General features: G+C 46.2%; 1 protein-coding gene across 2 annotated transcripts; it reads right to left on the bottom strand.

Annotated features, from left to right (window-relative positions):
- Positions 1 to 365: 365 nt before the first annotated feature.
- ACVR1 (activin A receptor type 1) lies at positions 366 to 25,057 on the bottom strand. Of its 2 annotated transcripts, none has more exons than XM_074145761.1 (9): positions 24,991 to 25,057; positions 18,058 to 18,324; positions 17,321 to 17,538; positions 14,426 to 14,525; positions 13,384 to 13,530; positions 11,120 to 11,395; positions 7,377 to 7,574; positions 2,488 to 2,618; positions 366 to 1,603 (listed from the first exon to the last, which is right to left on the bottom strand). In XM_074145761.1, exons 1-9 carry the CDS (start codon positions 25,055 to 25,057, stop codon positions 1,469 to 1,471), a joined length of 1,539 nt encoding a protein of 512 aa, XP_074001862.1. In that variant the 3' UTR covers positions 366 to 1,468. The 2 variants fall into 2 exon arrangements, with proteins under 2 accessions (XP_074001862.1, XP_074001864.1); XM_074145763.1 differs by having other exon boundaries at positions 17,321 to 17,523.
- Between the last annotated feature and the right edge of the window lie 269 nt (positions 25,058 to 25,326).

Genomic DNA, 25,326 nt, shown 5'->3' with positions numbered 1-25,326 from the left:
CCTGGCTGGAGCGGGACACGGAAAACTGGGGCTGAGAAGGAAAAATTACAGCGAAAAAGGAGAGCAGAACCTGGCAGACTTAAAGCACAGAAGGGAACCTGAGAGAAGGCTTTTACCCAGCAAGGAAACAGGAGCAAAGGGCTGCCCCGGTCTTGAGATTGCCCACGAATAAAGGGGTTCTTCCCCGCAGCCGAGGGCACCGGCAGTCCCTCTGCACGGACACAGAGAAGCACCCACTGGTGGCCCCAGCACCTCCTGTTCCGCCCAGCACAGACCGGGGCAGCTCCGAGCATCTGGAGACCCACTGCTCCTTACACACCTCAGCTGCTAACAGGCAGTAAGAAAACTAAAACACTCTGTTGTTTGACTTGAAAACATTCTATTTAATTTATACAAATAACTACTAAATAGAAAAAGTAGATTAAAACAAAATAGTTATTTTTCTGGCAGAGTTTAAATGCATATTATATAGCTTAGAAGAAATAAAATGCATTTTCCCCACAGCATTCATGACCTAAAATTCTAGTTAATTCCTCCGTTGCTTTCCTGTTCTAGATCAGTAAGATACTAGACACAATGTCATGTGGGTAATGGCTATATATATGTTCCGTATTTGAACTGAAAATATGTTACAGACCACACACCTACAAATGTGAAGCACTTAAAATGTGACTATCGAGTTGTAATATGATAATACAGAAAACAACTTATGTTTCAGGTTATATCGTGTTACAAAAACATCTGTGTAAGAAATCATGAAAGAGGCCACATAAAAATAAGCTTTAACTTTATGCACTTATTTTACAGTTTAAAAAACTGGCAAGTGCACTAGTAATAAATAATTTGCAAGTTTTGTATAAACGAGAAATTCCTAATGTTCAGCATTATTGTAAACATCAGTACACATGTAAAATGCAGCTAAAATCTGACAGTTACATTTTCGGTTTACCAAATTCGTTTCCTATTACTCAGGCATAGATCAATGTAGTACACAGCCAATCCGATTTTTGGCAAGTCATGTCATTAAAATTAACAGTGACAGTGCAAGTAAGGAATGCAAAGAATTCCTAGTGCAATAAAGAAGAGAAGCACAGGCAATATTGCTGATTAAAATTTACCACTTCCATGTGTTCACCCTGGGAGTGATTAGGAGAATTAAAAAAAAAAAAAGAAAAAAAAAGAAAAAAAAAGCTGTTCAAAGCCATTATTTAATGCCCTGATCTTGTCTTAGGATTTCTCTGTCTTCCTTCAGGCCACTACCTTTGCAACAGTACATCCAGCGCGAGTCCTTAGAGCTTGACCCTCCGTGAAATGCCCCTTGTAGTCACTGAGCAAAGTCCGACGTCTCCCCACCAGAGGCTCGGAAAGAGCTTCTGCCACGTGGGGACCGCTTGTGTCAACCGCCTGGCCAGGCTTCTCCCGGGCCAGAGACGTGCCTTCCCTCCAGGAGAGCACCACGAGAAGAAGGTCAACAGTCAGCTTTCAGTTTATCTAAGGAATTGTCAATTTTGGTCAAAGTCTTTTTGATTCGCAGGGCTGTTAGTCTCGCTGACGGGTTCTGATACCAGCATTCTTTCATCAACTTGGCAAGAGATGTTAGTGTCTGGGAAAAGAATAAAAATGGAAACACACATGTAAGCGCACACCTCACAAGCCAAGAAAGCACTGGATTGGGTTAAGCACTAACATAGTAAGGTTTTATTGACTTATTAATACCCAATTTTCGGAGCCTACAGAGAGTTTACTGTTGTCTAGCAAACACACAGCTTTCAAGCACTGGAAAAAAATCCAAGTTTGATAAATTGGTTAAACCAAGTGAATGACCAGGCAAGGGGCTGTGTGAGTGAGGAGCCAGCGTAGTTTTAAACAAATGGAGTTTTGGGTTTTTTCTAACTAAGAAAACATTCTGCAGACTCTCTTTTCAACGGAAGTGGTTCCTGCAAGACCAGAGAAGGAAGCCAGAGGAGGTAGAGACTTTCTGTCTGTGATTTCATCGTGTCCATCGCAGATTTAAACAGCCAAGATTCCCAGGTGGAATTCCCAGCTGGTCAACCTGGAGAGTCCAGACTGATTCCGAAGGAGAAAAATAAACTTCAGCGCTGGCCTTCCAAAAGGAACAACAGTCCCTTGTCCCTTATTCTGCTCAACACCTGCACGCTTCTAAGCCACAGAAATGTTACCTTGCCCTTAAAGAAATTTCCCCTTGGAGAGAGAGTAACAGCATAGGAAGAGCAGCTTTAGAACAGCTATTGTTAAGTCATGCTACTAGAAGGCTGATCTGTGAATAGCTCAGACTTAAGAGGTGTAAGCTTGCTTATTGCTTTTCTTTCCTGCTCCAAGATAAAAGGTCCATGCCAGCATGTTCCCGAAAATCTGTCCGGATAACGCTCCTGACAAGTAGCATTGAGATAGTTTCAATTTTAAGTGATAACTGACAATAGCTTCCCAAAGCAGAAGGGTCAGCCGGTATCTCCTGCAACCACTTACAGGGTCTGAGAACCATCTGTTGGGAATGTTGGGCCGTTGCTGATCTACACAGACCACCTTCCTCATGTCTTCAAAACTGGGGTCGTTCGGAACCAAGTCATAAAAGGGTGGTTTATAGTCCTCCACAATACCTGGTGGGACACAAACAAGAGAGGCGTTAATTAATGACTGTGGCAGTGAAACAGCACTCCTGCACAGCAAGGCAACCCAGCCGTCTAAACAGCACAAAAATCTTCTAAAAGTTAGCACCACAGTGTCAAGCAGCCATCAAACAGCTTTTTCTACCCACAATGTTAATTAATTGGCTCATATTACAATTCCACCAAGACAGACCTATCTGTATTTTGCAGATGCTTGAGCTGAAATGACGAGAAATAAATTCTCTTGCCAAAAGGACATCTTTTATAATGCATGGAGGTTTTACCACAAAATTGGGATTTATACTAGCAAATGTAAAGATTTAAGGCATGCGTTGTGGTTTTGAGTAGCTTACCACACACTTTGCATGGTGGTGTGATTCCTGAAAGAGCCCAATAAGCATGTCAGCACGCTGGTGCTTCAGGTAATTTTATTTCTTGTTATTACACTAGTGGAATACCCAGGGTAATTGGCAGCACGCGCCATCACAAAGGCAAACACCCGAGTGTCCGTATGCATTTTCTAGGATTCTGTGCTGGAAAATGAGTTTGTGTGTGTGCTCTCACAGCCTGTCACCAACTCACACAGAACTGGCAGGCTAAAAAGCCTTTTGCCTACTGGAAGGCACGCAGGCAGCACTGCTGTTTCAGCAGTGGACTAAGCTCACAAACGATCCATAGGGAGCTCAGCTTTCTTAGGAAGCCAATTTAAAAAGCAGCATTCAAAAGCCAAGGGACTTGGGTCAGCAGCTTGGAAAAACCCCGAGCGAACGAGGCCCTCTATGTCCAGTGAAACACGGGCAGAACAATCTTAACCCTGCTTTTTAGCAGGCTGGCAGCTGTCCCGCAGGCAGGGGCTCATGAACTCCGGGAAAATTTCTGTTGCTTCAGATATACTGAAGTTGAAAAGAGGTTCTCAAACTTTGCTACAGTGGTTGGGATTTAGATTTCTTGTTCTGTTGGAGATGAGGATCCCATAGATACTCTGTACATCCTTATCTGTGGTGGCTAGTTGAAACGAGGAACGGTCTTCAGGAAATGTCAGCTCCCTTAGAAGACAGCAGGGCAGTGGAAAGCCGGGATCCCCAGCAGCCCGCAGGGTCTGCCCTGTACTGTCCCCACAGGGACGCAGAAGCACAGACTGCATTCCATGCTGTAGAAAGAAGCATCACCCACCCTCCTCCTTCCAGCAATTCCTTATTGCGCACACCAAATATCACCTACAGGGCTGAACTCCTGTGTTCACACTCCTCCTGCCTCCCTCCAGAACACAGAGTACAGTTTACGGCGAGAACTCCAGAACACAAGAAGCCCCACGTGCATGCACGTTGCCTGTGCTTCCCTTTCGGATAAAGCAGAGGCTTTACAGGAGTCAAACACAGAGCTTCAGAGCTGCATCCTGTGGCTCGGAGAATGTTTCCCGGCTCGTTAGGGAACTCCAGGTGACCTTCATCCCTGAGAGTCTGGCTCTGATTCCCTATTTTCATGCGCTCTTTCCAATGCACAGGGTATATGACCGGCTGTTTCGGTCAGCCATACAGCAACACACAGGAGATGCGGCGGGTGCAGCCTTTACTCCAGTAGTGTGACCGGAGTGCTCTGATCCGCCCCCGCCAGGCGTCACGGGCCCTGGGGGACCACCGCCGGCCCTGACAGTGAGCCACCGCAACCTCTAGCCCACAGGGCCCCGCTGCAGAGCTGTCATCGACCTGTGGCACGCTCCCCTCGCCCGCCCCCCTCAAGAGAAGACCCTGCATCCCACAGACGGCCACTTCCCCCACAGTTTTAGATGACTACCAGAATTTACAATATATTGGTTTTTTTTTTCCGCTGGAGTTTCTGGCTTTTTGCTCCTCAAACCAGCCAGAACTGACACACAGAGCAGCGTTTCCTTCACCTTTATTCCCAGTTACTTTCACATCAGCTTGTCCCACGCAGGCACGACTGGAGCTGCTGGAGCAACGCAAGGTCCCAGAGACACCCAGCACCCACACGGCCTGGCAGATACAGCCACCACCACAGCAGGGGACTCCGAGCAGCAACCACCTCTCAGCTCCTGCTGCTGCTATCTGTCACAATCGAACAAGACCTCAGTTCTGGGAAGGGCAGTGAAGCTCCCCCAGGAACAGAGCTGCAGGAGCTGGGTACCAGGGGGGGAATGATGCTCCACTGCAAGGAGGGAGCACATCCAAAAGCACCCACCAACTGCCCTACAAGGAGCAAGCACTGCTCTATTTAAAGAGGGTAAAATACTGCTTTGGAGGCTTAAGTTGCATTTTTCAAGTACAGAGAGAAATGCTGAGTGGTTCCTGCTGCAGCACAAAGACAATACACAAGTACTCTTGGTTGTGGCAAAGGAGTTTCCTACTGCAACCTGCTCTGGGTGGACCTGCTTTGGCAGGGGGTTGGACTAGATCTCCAGAGGTCCCTTCCAACCCCATGTGATTCTATGAAGACATCCAATATTCCACAAAGGATGACCAGCCTCCAGAATATCACTGTGGCAAGCCAGAGTCCAGACAAACTACTCAAAACTCGAGACTGGCAATGAAAAACAGACTTCTTAAGCTCACAGGTGAAGGTTCATCCTCACGCAGGGCAAGTGCCACATCCAGACTGACAACACCACACAGGGTGCCCAGGAGTAAGCACGCAGCCCTGTGCGGCATCACCCCTTGCACAGTGAATCCAGCCCCTGCCCAGTAAGCCCATCGTACTATGGCAACTTAGAGTGCCCACAGACTGCTGAGACCAAGTGCAGAACATAAAACTGCACTGAAAACACTGAAGTTACAGCTTAAATTCTCAAGGCACTCACACTGACATGAACTGCAACCGAGAGGTCTCCAGATATTGGGAAATGCAAGGAGTAAGTCTTGATAACTGCCCACAGCACGCATTTGCCAACACACAGAGTACAGTGCCAGAAAAATTAACACCATGCACTCACAAGGCTTTCCTCCTCTCTAATTAGCCACATACACCTTCACCTGCCATCACAGTCACACTCTGTGATTCAGCTGACGCACGCTCTTGTACCAGAACAATACCTATGCCTTTTGCTGCCCACGCCCTCAAGCAGCAGAGACAGGAGAAGGCAGGCGAGGTCACCACAAAGCCTATGGAAGTGTCCTCCTGCTCCCACAGCCAGTCCTGTCACCGCCGCCAGCAGGACAGGAGCTGCTCACTATGGACCAACACAGCCATCCACCTGCAAGGATTACCTGCTCTCTTCATCATGGAGAAATGCCTGTTTTGGTTCTCCCCAGAGCTATCACAGCAAGCTCTCAGGCTTACAAGGAGACTTAAATTAGCCACCTCAGCCTACGTGATGCATCTTGCTACCCCCAAGTCAGCTCTGTCCCAGCACCCTGTACATATCCTAGAGAAGACAGGGGCTTAGGACAGTGCTCCAGAGCCAGGCAGTGTCACAGCAAGCTTGGAAGCTCTGCAAATCTTCTCAGAAGGGCCACCTTCCAGCACCCTTCTCATAACAAGCCTCACTGCAGTGTCTCTGGAGATAACTGGCTGCCTCATGGTTACATTATTTTGGCCACCAACAGCTAACAGATGAAGTAAAAGGTTCATATTTAGAAGAGTCAAGTACTTTAATAGAGTAACAATATTTGTTTGCTTCCAGAGCTACTGCACACCTGCCTGTCCGTCGGGGCCAGGGAAGGGAGGGGAGACAACACATGAGAACCAACACCAGGGAAGTGCCGTAACTCCCACCAGAACCAGAGCCGGGCTCCGTCACTCCGTGCTCGCTGCCACAAGCCCTCAGTGTCACACATCGCTGCAGCCCCCTCTGCCCACCCAACACCCCGCAGAGCCGCTCACGCTCCTCCCCTGGCTCCCAACAGCCACTTCTGAGAACATCTCCAAAGCTACCTTCATTCTTTCCTCCAAGGCCTTCCCTCACATTCTGACTCGCAGCAGTTCCCACCAAAATAAGCCCCCCCAGCTCCTCAGTGTGCACCACGCTGACTGCTGCCCGTCGTTCTGACCAAGGGATCTCAAGCTGGCAGGCACCTGGCAGGCACCAGCCCTGCCACCATTGGGGCTCCCAGGCACTCCTGAAGGGCATCTTCTGCATTCTCCTCTCCTCTCGGGTCCAGAGAGCACGACCTGAGGTCCAGAATTCAGAGTGGACTTCTGAACTGAGAGGCACAAGAAGAAATCACACCAAGAGATCCCCAGCCTAAAGGTTCCCAATTTCCGACTCCCTGGCCAAGGAAACACCAGCAACGCTGCGCTGCAGGAGAGGATGCAGCAGCGCTTCTCCCCAGCAGGTCTGTGCTTTGAGTCCTGCTTTGTGAGTGCATTTCCCTTGGTAAAGCCAAGGGCATCCCTCAGCTCTGATCACTTCACTTCGCTTCCTGCATACTCTCCTGCTCCTTAGATGCTGTCAGGAGAAACAGCCACCTGAAAGTATTTACTATGGTTTGATGACACGGAAAAAGTTTAGAGACTTTATGTTTTAAAATGTTAACTATTTGGTATGAACTCTTTCTCATCACGATTTAGGATGTAGCAGGGGACTCTCTGCCTTAACAGAAGCAACAGCAAGGCTCAGGCATTGTACCCAACGTACCAACAGCTTCAGCACAGGCAGCAACAGGTCAGGAGGCAAAATACTCTGCAGGTCCAGTACTCACTGCCCATCTTACACGTTCTGGTGGTGGATGCTTCACCATGAACTACCATTTGTTAACCCCTTCCACAGACAAATAGAGGAGTCCCAGTACTCACCATTGCTAACCATGCGCCTGGCTACCTCCCACAGGACCAGCCCAAAAGCCCAGATATCGACCCTTTTATAGGAGTCGAAGCAGTCTGCCTGGATCGTCTCATCCAACACCTCCGGAGCCATGTAGCGCTTGGTACCCACTCGGGGGTTGTTCCCCACGTCCAACTGATTGGTGCTTTGGGAGTGCATTACTGCAAGGCCTGAGGGACAGAAAAAACACATCTCTATTAAGTCCCTTTAAAACTACAGCAGCGTACATTTAAATTCCACGTGAGCAGTGACACCCACCAGGCAGTTTCTTACAAAGAAGGAGCCGAGAGTCCCAACTGTCCACAGACCAAGCGGGTCAGCCCCAAACCGGTTATCGAAAACAACCTCTGTGGCCGTAGACTGAGACCAATTATCTCCCCAGGGATTACCATTAAGCATGTTATTGCACTGTTGCAAAATGTTGTCATTAAGTGTTTTGCAGCCACTGGATGTCACCAGCGCTCCAGGCACGTATACACAGAAGGCCAAGCATCTGTTACTTGGAAGAAAACAATTTTACACAGCATTCAAATTTATTTATAGAACTTTTGGGTAGGTGGATATATCCGAACTGCGGGGAAGAGAGAAGAAAAACACTGCATGATGGATACACACAAGTTAAAAAATAAAGCTGGGAAATAAAAAACAGCGTATTTGCAGTAGCTTGAAAAATAAACATCCTCAAGCTGATCTAAAATGAGTCAGTCAAAACCACTCTACCTGGTTTCTACTAATTACTAAACATTTAAGCAAAGAACATTATGTGAGGGACTAAATTACTGTAAATTTGGAAACACAGAGTACTGGTTTTGCCACGGTAAACAGAGCGCCCTGCAAATTGAACAGCAAGAGGTGCATGACATAACCAAGCAATAGGAAGGACGACACAAACTCTCCCTAATTTCCTCAACAACTCTTGTAAGAATAACATATTCTATTTACATTTAACCTCAGTTTATTTTAGAGGAAACTTAAAAAGCTTTTCAATTCAGTCCCACAAATAATTAACCTATCACCAGATCATTATTTTTTTTCTTTCCAAAAAACAGTCTGTACTTCACTGTAACAAGAATTTGGAAAACGCCTTCCTACAATTTAAATGCATTTCAAGTAATTTCAAGCTGCTAAGAAACTGCTTATGGCACCTCTAGGAAGATACCATCTACTAACCCCATGGCCGCTGAGGAGATAACTTGGAAAGCCTGCTCTCCGGATGAAAAGATATTTTGTCATATATATATATATATACACATACACACACACAGAGAACATATTTACACATGCACTTAAATGTTTATGTATTTGTCTAGGTTTATATTAATTTATATTATACAATACGTATGGATTATAATATATAAAAACCCCACAACTTGCACACTGGAAACAAAGGTTAGAAAACAAATTTCCTGGCAAACTCTGAAGACATCAAGACTTTGGAGAACGCTTTGATAAAAATTGCAATACTGCATCCAAATGGGGCAAAACAGTCAATGGAATGACAGGTCAAAGGTTCAAGGCCGAGGGATGAAGTCAGCATCCCCCACGCTACAAACCAGAGCTTGTTGCAAGAGGGTGAGGGGACAGCAGTGTTGTAATCAGGTCCCTATGGTGGTGGCATCTGCGCTGCCTAGGAGAGTCCGGCAGCAGACATTGCACTGCTTCAGTTTCTCTCCACTTTGGGAGATGTCAGGGCACATTTAACACAGGGCACCATAACTGCTGGCCAGAGAAGCCCTTCCTATAATATACTAATTATTTAAAAAGGGGAAAAAAAAAGAAAAAGCTTGAGGGGAATATAAACTGATGAAACACATTGGTCTTCAAGACACCAAAAAGTCCTCTTCGGGATACTGGAGTCTGTGCTGGAAACAAACACGGAGCAAATCTGTTTTGTCAGCATTCTTTGCATCTTCCTTACAAACGCCAGCGCTGGTTTCAAGCAGACACTCACTACTCAATATGGACGGGAAGGAGGGAGCAAGAGGAGGGCTGGCCTTTTTCTCCTTTTGGTACAAGCGTTATCCTGCTGTTCTCTGAGGTTGCTCAACTGAGCCCTGTCACCGTGCACGTGAACTGCTTTAGAAGGGCAGAACTTTTCCACAGTGCTGACAGACTGAAGCCAGACTGACATCCATCCTTGGACTTTATCACGCCGTTTCTGCTTAGCTAGAAGGTATTTGAAACAGCTGGTTTTGTAACCGCAGCTCCGGAGGCTCGGGCTGCTGTTGGAGATGCTGGTTTCCAGCTGGCCGAAGGACAACAGCCACCTCACGAAGCTCCTGCACTGGCACCAGTCAGAAGGACCACAGCGAGCCCTGAGCCACACTGCGGGTCGGGCTGTGGCACCCAGGCTGCCAGCAGGACAGGCAGTTACAAGATACGCATCAAAGGCGTTTTATTCCTCTTTTTCAGAGCTGACACCTATTGTTAGCGGGCACATCGCAAGTCCAGAACCTGGTGTGACCGACAGAACCCAGGCCCAGCTTCGCTCTGGGCAGCTGGAGTGAATCCTTCCATCGGCTCGTACTTGCCAGTCTCTAAGTGCCGTTTTTATTGTACGCTGCGTGTGTTGGAAGAACAGAGGAGGAGACCAGGGGAGGAAAAAAAGCCAAAGCTATACAGGAAAAAAGGGCATGAATATATGGCAGAAGAAACTCACTCCCTGGTAACTCTCCTTTCCAGGAAGGGAACAAATGAAGTACAGGTCAGATACATGCATGAGGAGTTCACATTTAAAAAAATAGCGATTTTAGCACCATAAAAACTTGGAACTGTTTATTGCTGTGGTCTCTCAGAAAATCTCTCAAATATCTGCAGCCTCTAGATAAATAACGTAGTAGATTTCACTCTTTAGTGTGATGTCAGTCAATGTCAGTACGTACTGTCCCCTCCTCAGTGTGAGCTACAAGCTTATTTAAAAGCCAATCTCTGAAGTTTTGTATTTTCAACTTACTGCTCCATTTTTTACTTACTATTCCCTCTGCAAGTTTAGATAAGCCCAGGTGTGTGGCTTTCATGTTTTCCCTGTGTGCCTCTTATGTCCCTCAGGCAAAAATGATAGGAACTACACAATGGAACTACAACTGAAAAAAATCCCACCTCCCAATACCTGTTTTGTCCAGGCAATGACTCCCCAGTACTACTGTTCTACCATAGTTAGCTATTTTCTCCCTTGTCTTCAGAGAAAATAAAAAAAGATAATATTGTCAGACATCGCCCGCAGTGTGAACGAGCCACACTGGGCAACTGCTCCTCAGCATCCACCAGCTCGGAGTTCAAAACCAGCTGGTCACCAAGAACCCCGTTCTGAATTATCTGGCAAAAGACTGGAGCTGGAGAGACCCACAGAGCTTGGGACGGTGAGCACACAGTTCTTAGACTACGTGGAAGGACATTTATTAGTTCAGAAATGAGCTGAAGCCTGAGAACTGCTGCTGCTAGTATCCACGAACGGGATTTAACAACAGAAGCCCAAGAAAAAGTCCAAAATGTTCAATGTGCTGCTGGACTGAGAGGCTGCACTGCACCTCCTCTGCAGCAGAGCAGCATTTCTAAGTTGTAAGTGCCATCTAGTGGCTGCCATACACCTTCAGGGGAACATCACACCACGGTACGGTTATTTTAAGATTACTTTAAGACTTTTACAGTTGAGTTATCCAATACATTTGATTCCTGCAGGAACACACCGAGTATATTAGCATGGAAATGAACTCACCTAAATCTGCTATGCAGCACTGTCCATTTTTCTTGACGAGGATGTTTTTGCTCTTCAAGTCCCGGTGAGAAATGGCAGGCTTCCCCTGGGTTCCGAAGATCTCGATGTGCAAATGTGCGAGTCCACTGGCTATGGAGAGGACGATGCGCAGGCAGCTGACGGTGTCCAGCGTAGTGAGCTGCAGATAGTCATACAGAGAGCCCATCTCGTGGTAGTGGGTGATCAGCCACAGCTGGGTACTAGAGTTTCTGGAAGTCATATCAGATGCAATAAAACCTAGAAAGAGAGAAAGGAAAAAGGAGAAACAACATAATAAAATGACAAAGCTCCCTCAAGGAAAGAATCAATACTACTAGGCTCCTCTTGCAATTTAAAACTCTGTTTAATTAAAACTTTTCCATGACTGTACTGCGCTGAAAACAGACTGCAGGTACCATCATGATGAAAAAAGAGCTGACGTACTCTGGAACTCTAAGACCCAAGTCTATTCAGAATGTATTTATATACATTGTCAGTCACACCAAACACAACTACTTGTTAGGAGCACATACTTAAAAAAATAAAAAGGTTTGTTTTTTCTTCATTTTTTGTCCTTCTTTTTGAAGGACTTGGGGGTGGAGAAGTTTCCAGCACCAAAACCCAGACAACAGCCACTCTTCTGCACCAAAACCCAGAGAACAGCTGCTCTTCTACTTCAAATGCTACAGCTCAACTGGTGTGCAGCTCACTTCCATGGTGAAGCAAGGCAGAGCACCTTTATGCATCATAGCTGTATTTCACAACAATTTTCTACAAAGGAAGAGAAAAATTTCTCTTTGAAACTCGTGCACCTCAAGTACAGCTTCCAAACTGTGTCTTAAACCTGAACCCAAAATTCAGGAGCAGCTCCTTTCCTGTCACCTCTGAATTTATTGTGTATCAACACTGTTGACCCCAACAGCTTTAGCTGGGAAGCAACAAAAGTTTTATTCCCAAGCTGGAGGAACAAATCGTGTTTATTAAAAGCCCACATATGACATTTGTCAGGAAGAACACCCACTACCTTTCTCTCCTGAAGTCAGATTTCTGCACAATGTGACACTTGTGTAATTTGCGATATTGTTTAATATCGCATCTAAAAAAATTCTATAAAATAGCCAACGAATTTGACAGTTATCAAGAAAGACTAAACACAAACAGAGGAACATGGGAAACACGTAATGTAATTTCAGCCAAGTTATTTGCTCTCTCGGGAAGGGAAGTTCAATAATTCACATTTCAGGAGGGCACCAAATTATTTTTGTAGTAACAAAGGAACTGCTTCAGGAAACATTAGACAAACATCTAGCAGGGTGAGCTATGGAGCCAAGGAATATTCTCTGGCAGGAAACGAGACTAAGGAGCCCCAGTAAAACTGATTGCAGACAGACAGATCGCTGGTGAGGGATGTCAGCAGTCAAAAACACACTGCTGCTTTTATCTGTCGAGGTGGCACACCAGTGAAAGGAGGTCACGGCGACCAGGGATCAAAGGGGCTGCTTAAACTTCAGCCATGGCTCACCACACAAAAAAGCCGTTTTCCAAGCTCTCAGAACCGAGCACATGAGGTACAAGGGATGCAGAAGATCCAAACACACTTTCATATTTACACAGAAGTGAGATGCTTCATAAAGGGGCAACTACAGTTGAAGCTTTAACAGCAAAGGAGCTTAGTTTGACCCTGAGAACAGTCAAACAGAAGGAAATAATGGATTCGTACTTCAAGTCATTCAGGCAAGGAAAAGTATTCAAATATTTCAATCTCATTATAAACACCTCCCCAGTTTTTCTCCCTTCTTTTCTCCCAGGTGAACTGAAGTTACAGGAACACACAGGTCCACTGGAACTTCTCCACCCAGCACCTCATGTAATCTCTTCTGCCCTGTGGTTGCCCTGCAATGAGAGCCGCGGGGGTGGATTCAGAGCGTGCGGGTCCATGGCACCTCCAGTCTCCTCTACACACAATGAATTACTCTGGCTGACTGCTTCTTGCCTGAATATTGCAGGAGGACAGTGATTTATGGTCGCTACGGCACATTCTCTAGATGAGACTCAAGACTTCAGCACCCTCCTGGCAAGTCTCCCCCTTAAAATGTCCCTTCAACTATTTATCACAAACACAAGAACCTGATCTCACAGATTGCAAGATACCTGGCAAACCTGCAGTGCTTTGCAAGTGAACTGTTCCATTACCTCCCCTTTCCACCAGCTGCTCCAGGATACATGGACACGGTTGCCCTACTCACCTAAAATATTTTCATGCCGCAGCAATACAGTGTTGTACAATTCAGTTTCCCTGAACCAGGATTTTTCATCCCTAGAAGAGAAGATCTTCACAGCAACATTTTCTCCTTGCCACTGACCCCTCCAAACTTCTCCGTAACGGCCCTTTCCTGGTGGGGGAAAAAACACAGTAAAAGTTGTCAACTAACAGTCTCCACAGGACAGAAGGACAGGCTGGATGGTAGGACAAACTCAGCAGCCGTGGCTTTGTCCTACTTTGTACTTTGATGCTCCCTCCATATGCTTTTTACCACTTCACAGTGGGCTCAACGTTACTACCTCAGGATATCTTTGACCCAAACGCTTCCTAAAGTTACTAAACTCAAACTTAACACTATTCCATTAATAATATATATATGCTGAAGAAAAAAAAAAATTAATGGATCCTTTTAACACTGAACTCCTGCAAAAAAATAGACCCAGAAGAGTTTTAGGGAAGAGTTACTGGAGAGATTCTCTCTTTCGGGGGAAAAGTGCAGCAACAGCACATCATCACCTGCACGGTCCCAAAGCCCCAGCACAGAGCAAGTGACAAACCATTCGGGTTCCCACTCTAATGGCCCAGAATCATAGGGTTGGGTTTGGTTTTGTAAATGCCTTATTAGCCACTTTGCTTGATGGTTCAAATCCAGATCTCAAATCCAGATGATCCTTTTTCTAATTCTAAAGCTTTCTAGTTGAACGCCACTTAACAAACAAATGTTTGTTTCACAAAGTACACAAGCTAGGCTTGTTTGGATTTTCTAACATCACCTTACTGAACAAAGCTTAAATTTTTCAATCATAAAGCACAGATGATATTGCCCCTCTCCTCTGCACAGACTGGAAGGAATTTTTTCCCTTTACTTTCCAAACCCAAGTCTGTTCCGTAAGCTGAAGCCTGAAGAATTCCACCCATTATATAGGCAACTGAGGAAAACCAGTTAACTGCAATGGAAGATAAAGCCTTTTCCCTGCATTTGTTACCAAGACTTGGCACTAGATGTGAACAAGGATTATACTGACCTACACACTCCACAAGCGTGATCTGGCGAGCCACCGTTCTTTGCACCAAGAAAGGAAGTCCAGAACCACTTCCAGATGTGCAGGAATGGTCCAATAAATCCTGTGCAAAAGGAAAAGCAGAAGTTTATTACCTGTGAGAAATTACATTTTCTTCCTCCGTTTCAATACCCAGAGGTACAACACTTCGCAGGGCAGGTTCAGTTAAAGCTTACTGGTATCTCAATGGCTCTGGTGATGCCACTTGGGCACTCAGGATCAAGACACACCGTTGCCATCACCATCCAGATGGACAGAGAGTGTTCTTTGCACGGTTTTACCATTTCAAAGAACGCCCCAGGCACAGAGGAAACTGCCAGGGGAGCGACAACTTGGGCAGAATCACCTTCTGCTGGTGTGATACAAACAACACAACAAGGAACAGCAAACCCGTCCAGTACTGTTTCATTCACAGATGTCGTCTTCTGTCTCTATCATTTATCTGGCATTATGGTATTATTTTGTTTAATAACTAAATGACTACAAGTTTACTGCCTGTGAGCCTGGAAGCTCACTCGTAGCCTACAAGCCATCCTCTGTAGTGAAATTCTACTCTTTTTCAGCACTTTGCTCCTCTCTCACTTAGCTTATGCTCTCTCAATTCTGTCTCTGTCACCTGTTTCAAATAGGTTAGTATCAACTTTTTTTTTTTCCCCAAAAAGTTTTCTATGTCTTGCAATAATCTGGGCCACCTCAAAAAGAAATAAACTTACTTTCTCTGACTTCCATACTTAAAACTTTCTGCCAGACAGTTAGCAGAAAGAAAACCAGCATTTACTTTTGAACATTCCTGGGGGCTAACTTCTAATCAGACAAAGTTTCTAATTGAAATAGTAAGACAGATAAACCCAACAAATTCCTATGATACAACTTGCTTTTTCAGCACCTTTTTAATCACAATTTGTGCTCAACTGACCATTTTGTCCGAAGTAATATGGAGAGGGAAGTCAGTTTTACTGAAGAACCTACAGTCGGGATTCTCTGATAAACTTCACGTCCCTGTCCCAAATTAGAGCTTCTGACAACACCCACAGAATTCATTCTAAGTCTCTTTCCCTACAGTGGCTGAACCACGCCAGATGAACAGTCCCTCAAAAAGAAAAGTCCTCGTGTGCTAGCTAACAGTCATGGGAAGTTCTGGCCCGAACTACTCAGGTTTGGTACAGTTATTTATAACTGCAAAGAGTGTTACAACCACCAGGGTGATAGGAGCATTACCTGCATCGCCCACACCACACATGCCATTGATACTCCACAAAATTTTCCATAAGGTCTGTCTTAGAAGCTTTTATCAGCTTCTGGTATTTTTAGAGCATGGAAAGATGACTTTAAACTGTAAGCTTATAAAACATGAGTGAGATTCTAATTGAATGTTAAAATCCTATTAGCCTTTTAAAATGCTAATACCCAGCTACTTTTCTGGCTAGCACTTCCGTACTAGTGCAAAGCATTAACAACTGTACTACTGGAGTCTTTTTTCTTTACAAACGAAAATAGAATAAAAAAAGCATAAGCATAATCAACTTTCTGATACTTCCAAACTGCACTTCTGGGCTTTAACCAGACCTAATGAAATCTCTCCTAAAATTTTTTCAGTGAGTACTCAAGAAAAAGATAATCTAAGACTGACAGGAGACTGCTATTTCACTTTCTAATATGATCACAGAGCTCATTTCCCTCCTGCTTGTATCAGAGGAAAAAAAAAGAAAGAAAAAAAAACCCACAAAAAAACAACAAAACCCCCAAACCCAAACTTATCTGCAGCAACTGTAAAAACAAGATTTGAAGAGGTCATGGCTCTTTCCATTCCCCATTAGGAAGCTGAGGGCTTCAAGCATGTGCTACACTATGGAGACTAATCCTAAATGTAAACTAATCTAACTTGTAACAAAACCAGCGATTTAAAACACAATGGAGAAGAAAAATCTGGAGTTTAAAAGAGACTGACTGTTTAGATGCCCGTTTAGAGGCAAGGAACTATCAATAGTGTTTTTACATGCCCAGCACTCAGAGCAGGGAGCACAGAGCTAAGAGGGTCTGGCAGCTGGGAACAAACAGCTCCATTAGACTAAGCCTTTACAGTTTGTGACTTCCCCAGTTTCTTTTGAAAAGAATTTTGATTTATTCTTCTAGGTTTTATCATCGTTTCCAAGTAACATCAAATGACGCAAAGTGCAAAAGGTTTGCAAATGGAACAGGAATGGTCTTGCAAAGATAAGAGTTAAGAGCCGGTAAAAGCTGGAAGTCAGTGCTTAAAGACAGATAACCAGGGGCACACACACCCCTAGTTGCTGGTGAAGGCATCAAAACCAGCTGTTTTAGAACAGTTACACAGAGTCAAGCCTTGTGGGCTAATTAAAGACTGACAAAGTCATTAAAAAAAATATACACACACACTAAGATCACGGGAGTCAGCTTCTAAGTTTTCAAAAGTCAGACATATCTGTATTTTCTCCTTCCCCTAGCATCTTTCAACCTTTCAGGCTGTTTTTCATATACCAAAGACGCAGTACGTTTTTACACCTTTCACATCACTTCATGCTACCCAACAATCAGGGTTAATACTCTGTTTTGCTGTTTAGACATTGCTTCTAGGGACGTAAATAGTGTGACTACAGCTTACGGCAATTCTCCAGGTCAAAGGAGCTCTACCTGTAAAAGCTTTCTTTTGGTTAAATGCCATTTAAACTACAGCTCTGCGAGCACAGGAACGTCACCACAGAAGTCCTGGTGCTGAGTGGCATCCCCCGGCAGCAAAAGCTGCTGTTATGGATGTGGCCGTGCCCGGAGGATAGAGAAGGGGAGCTGGGAAGCACAGGGAGCTCCCCCAGGTTCTCCCCACACACACGGGTTACTCACTGCCAACGTGCTGTCTCCAACGTTGGAGGCAATGAGGCCTTCGATTGTCCCATATTCTGCATCCCGAGAGTTGAGCCTCTCCATGTGGTTTTTCTGTATTCTCCGGATGATCAGCACAGCTACTGCAGAAAAAACTATCAGCACCATCACGGGAGCCAGGATAACGATGATTAGTGTTTCCATGCTGTAACCTGCAGCTTCTCCTTGAAAGGTTTGCCCTGGGGAAGAAAAAAGGTAGGGAGAAAGAGAGAGAGAGAGAGAGAGAGAGAGAGAGAGAGAGAGAAAATAATACATCTGTGGATTCCCAGAGAAAGTCTTTAAAACCAACAGCACTGACACCAACTTTTAACCTGGCAGCCACCTCGTCTGACGGAGCAGCGGTGACACTGCTGGAGCTGTGAGTGTGCACTGACACCCAGGATGCTGGGGCAGCGGCTCAGCAGAGCATGAGAACAGCCCCATCCCTACAGAACAAACCCCTCCTGCGACCGTGCAATTTCCTGGGAGGCAGTAATTCACCCCTGACCGCGTGCTTGAACCCCTGCCACCCAGCCAGCAGTGCAGACCATCCACCCTGTGGACATCAGGGTGGGGAACCACGCAGACAGGACCTTACCACGCTGGTTAAACCTTTATTTCGCTACCACTGAAGCCCTCACTCCCATCACATCAGGTGAAAGCCAATCTTTTTTTCTTTCTCTTTCTCAGAATTCACTGTTTCCAGATCAACTCCTCACCTCTAGAGGAGGGCAGCTGCGCAGTGATGTTCATGTTGCAGAGGTACCCCTGGCAGCACTCCACAGCTTGGTCGGGAGAGGGAGGTGTCTTGCACGTCATCTTCCCTTGTTCGTAGACCTGGAAGCAGCCTTTCTGGTAAACCTTAGCACCGTCGTTAATGCTCAGGGAGGCGAAGCATTGCTGGCCTTGGCAACGATCCCCGTTCCCGCAGGACATGCCTTCACACACGCATTCGTAGTGGACCATATTTAGCTTCAGTTCATTATCTGTGAAAGGGGAAAGTTGAGGGAAAAAAACACCGTGGTATTCTTAATAGCCTTAGTTATATTGAGATAACGAAATCATTAGACTTGTTTAAGGGAACAAATAAAACTTGCTTAAGGGAAGCAAGCATAAAACTTGTTTAAGGGAAGAAATACTACTTGCAGCTCATGCTGAAGAACCACCAAGTAGGAGCTAACGATACTAACTCAGCCGTTTGAGCAAGACAAAGGTATGAGCTGCACCATCAAAGAAATACCAGCCATATCTGCCCACTCCAAGCACTCAGATTTCCAGAGTTCAGTGCCATTCCCCATCACTGCTCAGCAGGCAGGATACCGTGTGGGAGGGTCATTACACAGGGACACTCGGCAGGGGAAAAAACTTACACAGTGTAAATTTAAAACAGATTTGCTACACCATGTGATATTTCTATATGGAAATAGTTATTCTCAAGCATTCTGGAAATGGATTTAACAAAATCCAATGAAGGCCATTTACATTTGCAGCGGGCACACCTGGCAAATCCTGTGCAGCTGTAACTGGCTCGCTCAAGAAGTTAAGTCTGGAGTGACTTTCCCAGGGAGACAGGCCTTTGAGGAGCACCTCAGGAGTGAGTAACCCAGAGATAAAGGGTAAAGGGAGAAGCAGCAGAGACCATCAGCAGGTACAGCACCTCCCTTCCAGCCCCAGAGGCCAAGCAAGAGGAAGAACTTTTCTGAAAAGGTATATAGTAGGAAATTAAACTCTGAAGCATCCTCAGCAAAATGTCTCGAGATGCCCAGCTGGGAAAAGCCCTCTCTCGGGGCAGAACCCCAAGCGCTGCTGCTTTCAGGGGTGGCACAGGGTCACTCCAGGCTCAGCGGGAGAGGACACCACTCCTGGCCAGCTAATGGGGAGCACTGGAAGGTCCCCAGTTCCCTGAAGATGCAGGTGCTGATGGTGGCACACAGCCAAAGCACCACTGTGAAGCGGCACAACTGGGCAGGACAGAACAAGTCACTTTGTCACACACATCCCGCATGCACACACGCACACGTTCATGACAATTTAATTCATATTTACATTCTCTTTTTTTGTTTTAACATACAAGAAAAATTTTCAGCCACAAATACACTGGATGCTCCTAAAATAGCAGCTGAGCATACCATGTGTTGGGCTTTTTCAAGCCTATCATTAGAGCCTGCCCACTGGGAACATAATGCAGTTTGTTTTCTGCTTTGTTTCCCTCCCCTCCCACAATGAACAAATACACAAATAGGATCTTCCATTTTTGAACCACTAACACAAACTAGGGAAAGAATCCTGAAATCAGACAGCGTCCGTCACACTGATTTCAAGTACTGGCATACACGATCCCAGTCATACACTTACCAATTAATAACTCCACTAATTTTGTGGAACTTTAAAAAAAGAAAAGAAAAAGAAAAATTATGTCAAACAATCCTATAATAAAGTTCTGTTCCTTCTCCTTCCCCAACAGCGGCAGTGAAACACAGCTGAGAGGCTGCAGGAGATCAGCTCAGGGGCAGGGATCCCCTCCAGCACAGCCCCAGGCTGGCCGGCCAGCGACATGTGGACCCATCCGGCCACACAGGCAGGCAAGAAGCCAGGCTTAAAAATACCCCCAGCCCCAAACACCTTCACTGCATCTACTTCTGTTTCCTAATGCAGAGGCTCATTGCTGCATTCATTGTGCACGCACACCAAAAAATCTGACCTGCCACACAAAGACACAGAGATTTGCATTAACTTCTCATTAACTAGTGGATTAGTTCATTATTATGAAAGTGTCAAAATTGAAGCTCCTTTATTTTGTTTGCTTACTCACTTTGTGAAAGTCAACAATTAAGAGTGCTGACTCTAATTACCCAAGTATTTCAACAGTAGAGGAACCGAGACAGCCCCACGCTCCAGCCAGCGAGCTGGAAGGTGCTGTGCGTTCGGAGCCATCGCCCTGCCTGCGGGACACCTGGAGGACGCTGGTCAGTGATGGAAACGTGCAGAAGCCAGGAAACAAAGACAAGTTATTTACTTCTACGCAAAGTTCGGTAATTGGTTGCGTGAAATAATCTATACTGGTTTATTTCATATTTTATACCCAATTCCCAGACTGGAGACATTGTTAACTGTTCGTAGAAATACCAAACTTCTTCTCTCCAAGGAGAAATGCACTACGTAAGTTTCTGGGAACACATCTTAATCTTGAGGTGATCTCTTTGCATTTAGAAGAGCCATTCGTTTTCCATCAAAACAGGTCATACAATAGGCACTTGCCCACCTTTTCTTACTGTCGCCACTGGAACACAGCTTCTTCACCTGCCTTTGGCTTGAAAAAATGTCTATGTTAACTATGTGACATGGTCAGCAAATATTGACATAATTTTAAAAAAGCAATAAAAAGTAAAAACATATACTGTAAGAGTCTCAAATTTCTTTCTAAAGACACAGTCTCCAATTATATCACACGTACCTTTTAAAGCAGAGCTTTAACAATATCAAACCACTTCCTTCCAGCCACACACCACCACCGCACACCCTCCCTTGCAGAGTTCCATAGAATCACGGAATATCTCGAGTTGGGAGGGACCCACAGGGATCAAGCCCCACTCCCTGCTCCCTGCAGGACAGAATCTCACCCTGCAGACAAAGCCTGGCACACCTGACTGCACCGACACAGCGCATCCAGCACAGGCACAGGAGCGTTGGGGGGATGACCCACATGAGACCACCAGACCTCTTAGTCCGGGGCTGGAGAAAGCAGCCGGGTGCCAGGGAGGGACAGAGGTAAACACGCCTGGCACCAAGGGTCCTTCCCCCCCACAAGCCGTGCCTTCGTACCAGCATAGGGGTGAGAGCCACAGCTCCATCCGAGCGCTCGCTCTTCAGCCAGGAGCGCAGGGAAACCCCGAGGAGTGACCCTGGGTCCCAAGGGAGCAGAGCGGGCAGAGGGGCTCCCCCGGGAGCTCACCCCGGCTGCACAGCCCCGCAGGCGGCCCCCCCCCAGCCGCATACTCGGCATGCACAGACACTGTGCTCATCAGCCGGCCTTGGCACGCGCGGCAGCCGGCTCCCAGCCCCAGAGCACTGGGGATACCTCCTCCATCTGCTCGCTGCTGGGCCGGGAACCCCATCAGCAGGACCCCCCACCTCCAGGGAAAAACCTCCAAATCAAATCAGAAAGGCTGCAAATCACAGGGGAAGCTTATCTCTCAGAGCTGCTGAAACCTCCAGGAGCATGAAAAAGACTTTGTGCTCTAAGGCTAAAGTATTTAAAGGCAGCAATATTCTTCTTCATTTTAAATTACTACGACTGGGGAAAGAGGTGGGATCTACTGGGTCTTCATACCATAACAAACTAAAGATGAAGGCAAGTAGACTTGGAAAAATTAAAGTCTCTTTTGAGTCCATTTAATTGTACATTAGACAGCTCTTTTTTGATGCTTAGCTTCCCTTCACGATTCTTAGCCGTTTCAGGGAAACAGAAAATAATAAGCTTGTAGAGATGACTGCTCCATTCAGAGTTTTATTTTCTCTTTCTCAATGCATACAGTAACAAGCGTTATACAACAGCCACAATAATAATAACAGAATCATTTAGGTTGGAAAAGACCCTTAACATCAAGTCCAACCATTAACCTAACACTGCCAAGGTCACCACTAACCCACATCCCGAAGTGCCACATCTGCCCAGCATTTAAATACCTCCAGCGACGGTGACTCAACCACCTCTGTGGGCAGCCTATAATAATTTATTTTATATAGGATTTATTAATTTAACAAAAGCCTTTGAATTTTCCAGCACTAAGAAACAGCCGTTCAGCCTTATTATTGTTCTCCATATCACAAACCCCCCGGAACCAGAAAAAGCCCCGGTGCTACGGCCCCTGGCAGTGCATGGGAAAGCTGGGAGGCAGGCAGAGGGGCAGCCCCCCCAAGCCCAGCACCAGAGAGGGGTCAGGCTGTTCCCAGGGCCAGCGGGGCCTCCGGAGCCCCCAAACAATTCCTGGCCAGGGTGAGTCCAGTCCCCAGTCTGTGGGCCCAAGCTGCCTTTGGCAGGGAAGCCGCAGCAGCCAGAGACAAATGTGGCCCTGACACCTTCCCGGTTGCCAGAGAGAGCAGGGGCACAGGCATCACCTCGGGCACCGCGCTCCCAGTGCTGGTGTTGGGAAACAGCACTTGTGCTCCGTCGCTGGCAAGTGAAAAACCTCAGGCTCTGAGGCACAGGCACTACGTTATTTAGGAAGCAGGGTTTAGCTTCTTGGGAAATGAAGGAAAGCCTCTTTCCTCGCTTTACAGGGCTAATAAAAAAGTAACACAGCAGTAAGTGCTGCAATAAACCTTTAGAATAAAAGGATTTTCTGGACACTCAAGCAGGGAAGAGACGTGTTTCTGCACTTAGAATTCTACACAGTGTTTGATTTTTTTGGGTTGGGTTGTGGGCTGCGCTTTTTTTTTTTTAAATCCTGTTTACTCTCATCTCCTGAAGCCTAGAGGCAATGCAGGAAGAGTCAGAGTCTGCCCCTGAACACTACCCAAAGATATGCCCAGACACTTTTCCACTCATCAGAAATGCAAAAAAACCACCAACCTGGTCCAAACCCCAGTGAAAGGAAATGGACCGATCTGGGATAAAATGCACAGTGGGGATCAGAAGGCTTTGTGCTTTTTTGTTGTTGTTGTTATTCTGTGCAAAGGGAAGACAAAAGAACTGTTCTCCCCCAAAGCATCAACTCCAAACCCAGGGGGGCTGCGCTGCAGGGCCCCCACCTCAGCCCTGCCACAGGCTGCTGGCTCCTCAGTGGCACTTGGGCGCTCAAGGGACAAAGCCCCGAGTTCTCCCGTTGTTCCATCGGTGAGGAAGCCAAAATCTGGATGAAGAAATACAGATGAGAATTTGCTGAGGGTTCCACTAGGTATTTCTGCCTCCCCAAACACTCCTCTACAACCAGCCTGGAAGCCGGGAACTATTTCCAAAGGAACCAGACCAGCATCGCTACTGCAAACGTGAGAAGGGGGAATAGCAGGACTGTTCATGTGCCTTAGACAAGCAATCGCTCACAGAAAAAGAAAACTCACCATAGGAAGCACAAGGGGAGGAGAAGGGAAGGAATAAAGCAAGAAAAGGAAAGCAAATTATTTCAGTCTCTTCTACACATTCTTTCATGGGAGCTCTATCTATCACTGTGGGAGAGAAGTGCAGGCCCAAGCACAGAGTTCTTTAAAAAGCGATATTGGACAAGCTCTCCCTGGGCACGGCAGCTCCACGGCGTGTACAGGGAAGTGTTCATTGTAGCTGTCCCACTGCCCTGACAGCCAGGAAAAGAAAGGAAACCTCTTGGCATGGATTTAGTCACTCTTCTCTTGCTGCTCACTTATTGGCACCATTTCAACAAAAAGCTAACGTTAAAGCCCTAGAACCTACTCTCCTGTGTTTAAGCGGAGTCAGGTCGAACACCCACGACCCGACAGCCCACAGGGCGGCTGGTAACACAGCTCTATAGGGGCTGGGTCCGCTCATTGCGCCAGAGACAGTGACCAGAACCTCAGACCTTAACGTGCACCTTGCTTTCCCATGTGTTTCTCTTCTCCAGCTGCTGCTCTTCACATTAAGAATGTGTAAGGCAGGTGGTTTAAGATTTTTAATATAAGAAGCTCTAAAAGCTGAAAGAAACATTTTCGAGAATCAGATAGCTGCACTTCAAGAGAGATAAGAAGGTACAGTGTGATAACTGCTACCAAACCTAACATTAGCAGCTAAATGTACTTCCACAAACATTCATCCAACGTTCCTCCCTCTTTAAGTTTTGTCTCAATTTCCTATTCATAGACATGACTGAAGTCAACCATTAGACCTCCACGCATTGTTAATCCATTCTGACATTCCATTTGATATACTCTGCCTTTTATTATTTGCAGCAACGGTTGAAAATAAGTGCACTTTAGCAGAGCAGTTCAGAAAGAGATTTCACATGGTAAATACAAAAGAACATAGATATGCCTTAACAAACACCAGATACATCTCTCGAGTCATTTAAAATTTTTAATTGAGAAAAGCAAGTTATTTGCAGAAAACTTGTATCCAACATTTTTACAAGGCTGTTTGCAAAGTAGCAAGGATGCATCTTTCAGGAGGTCACCTCCCAAAGCATCCAGAAGACCTTCAAATGCACCACTCCTGCCTCTCCACAGCGCAAATACCCTTCTCTCATTTTGCTGAGGCAAATCTTAATGTGCTTCGTGTCATAAAACCTTTGTGTGCACACAGCTACGCAAACGATTTATAAAGAGTCACTTTCCATACCCAAAGGCCTCACTGTAGCAACCATGGGAAAGTTATCCAACGCCACACTAAATACTCCAAAGAGCCTTCCCAGAGGGGGAAAAAAAAAAAATTGCTTTCAAGAATTGTGACAGAAGTGCCCCTCAGCCCAGGGGCGAGGAACTGCTGGTTACACAGCTCAGTCACTGCCGGGCCAACGAGGCTCCCCATTCCCCTCCCCAGGCCCTGGCAAGACCCACGCGAGTCGCGCAGGCTACAAATTCTGTACAGAAATGGGCAACAGACGCCCTTGGAAGCTGCCGGCAATGGAGGAGCAAAGCTCTGAGTGCCAAGAGGAGCTGGGGAAGCGAGAGAGGGGCCCGCAGAGCCCTCCATGCGGGTCACTCACCTTGCCAGCTCGGGCAGGGGAAGGCCAGCAGCAGCAGCACAGGAAGCAGCAGGACTCCATGGGCCATGGCGGAGCTGCGGAAAGAGAGGAGACGTGAGAGCTGTGCACGCTTTCGCTGCTGTCTTAAAATGCAGCCACCCCAAAATCAGTGTTAGCAATGTCAGCCATCAATTCCCGATATGAAACGCAGAACCAGGAAGGTCGGTTGCTCTCCTCTTCACTGCGCCTTGTTTCCTAAGTCATTTCCTTCATTTATAAAATTCACTTACTGCAATTTCTTAAAACTGGCTGGTTTTTTTCTAGAGTCACAAAAACATCACATGCAACTACAGTGCA

Source organism: Numenius arquata, chromosome 3, assembly GCF_964106895.1.
Source record: "Numenius arquata chromosome 3, bNumArq3.hap1.1, whole genome shotgun sequence".
In the NCBI taxonomy this organism is placed as follows: Eukaryota; Metazoa; Chordata; class Aves; order Charadriiformes; family Scolopacidae; genus Numenius; species Numenius arquata.
The sequence above is the reverse complement of the archived record's forward strand: the minus strand, read 5'-3'. Positions and strand labels throughout refer to the sequence as shown.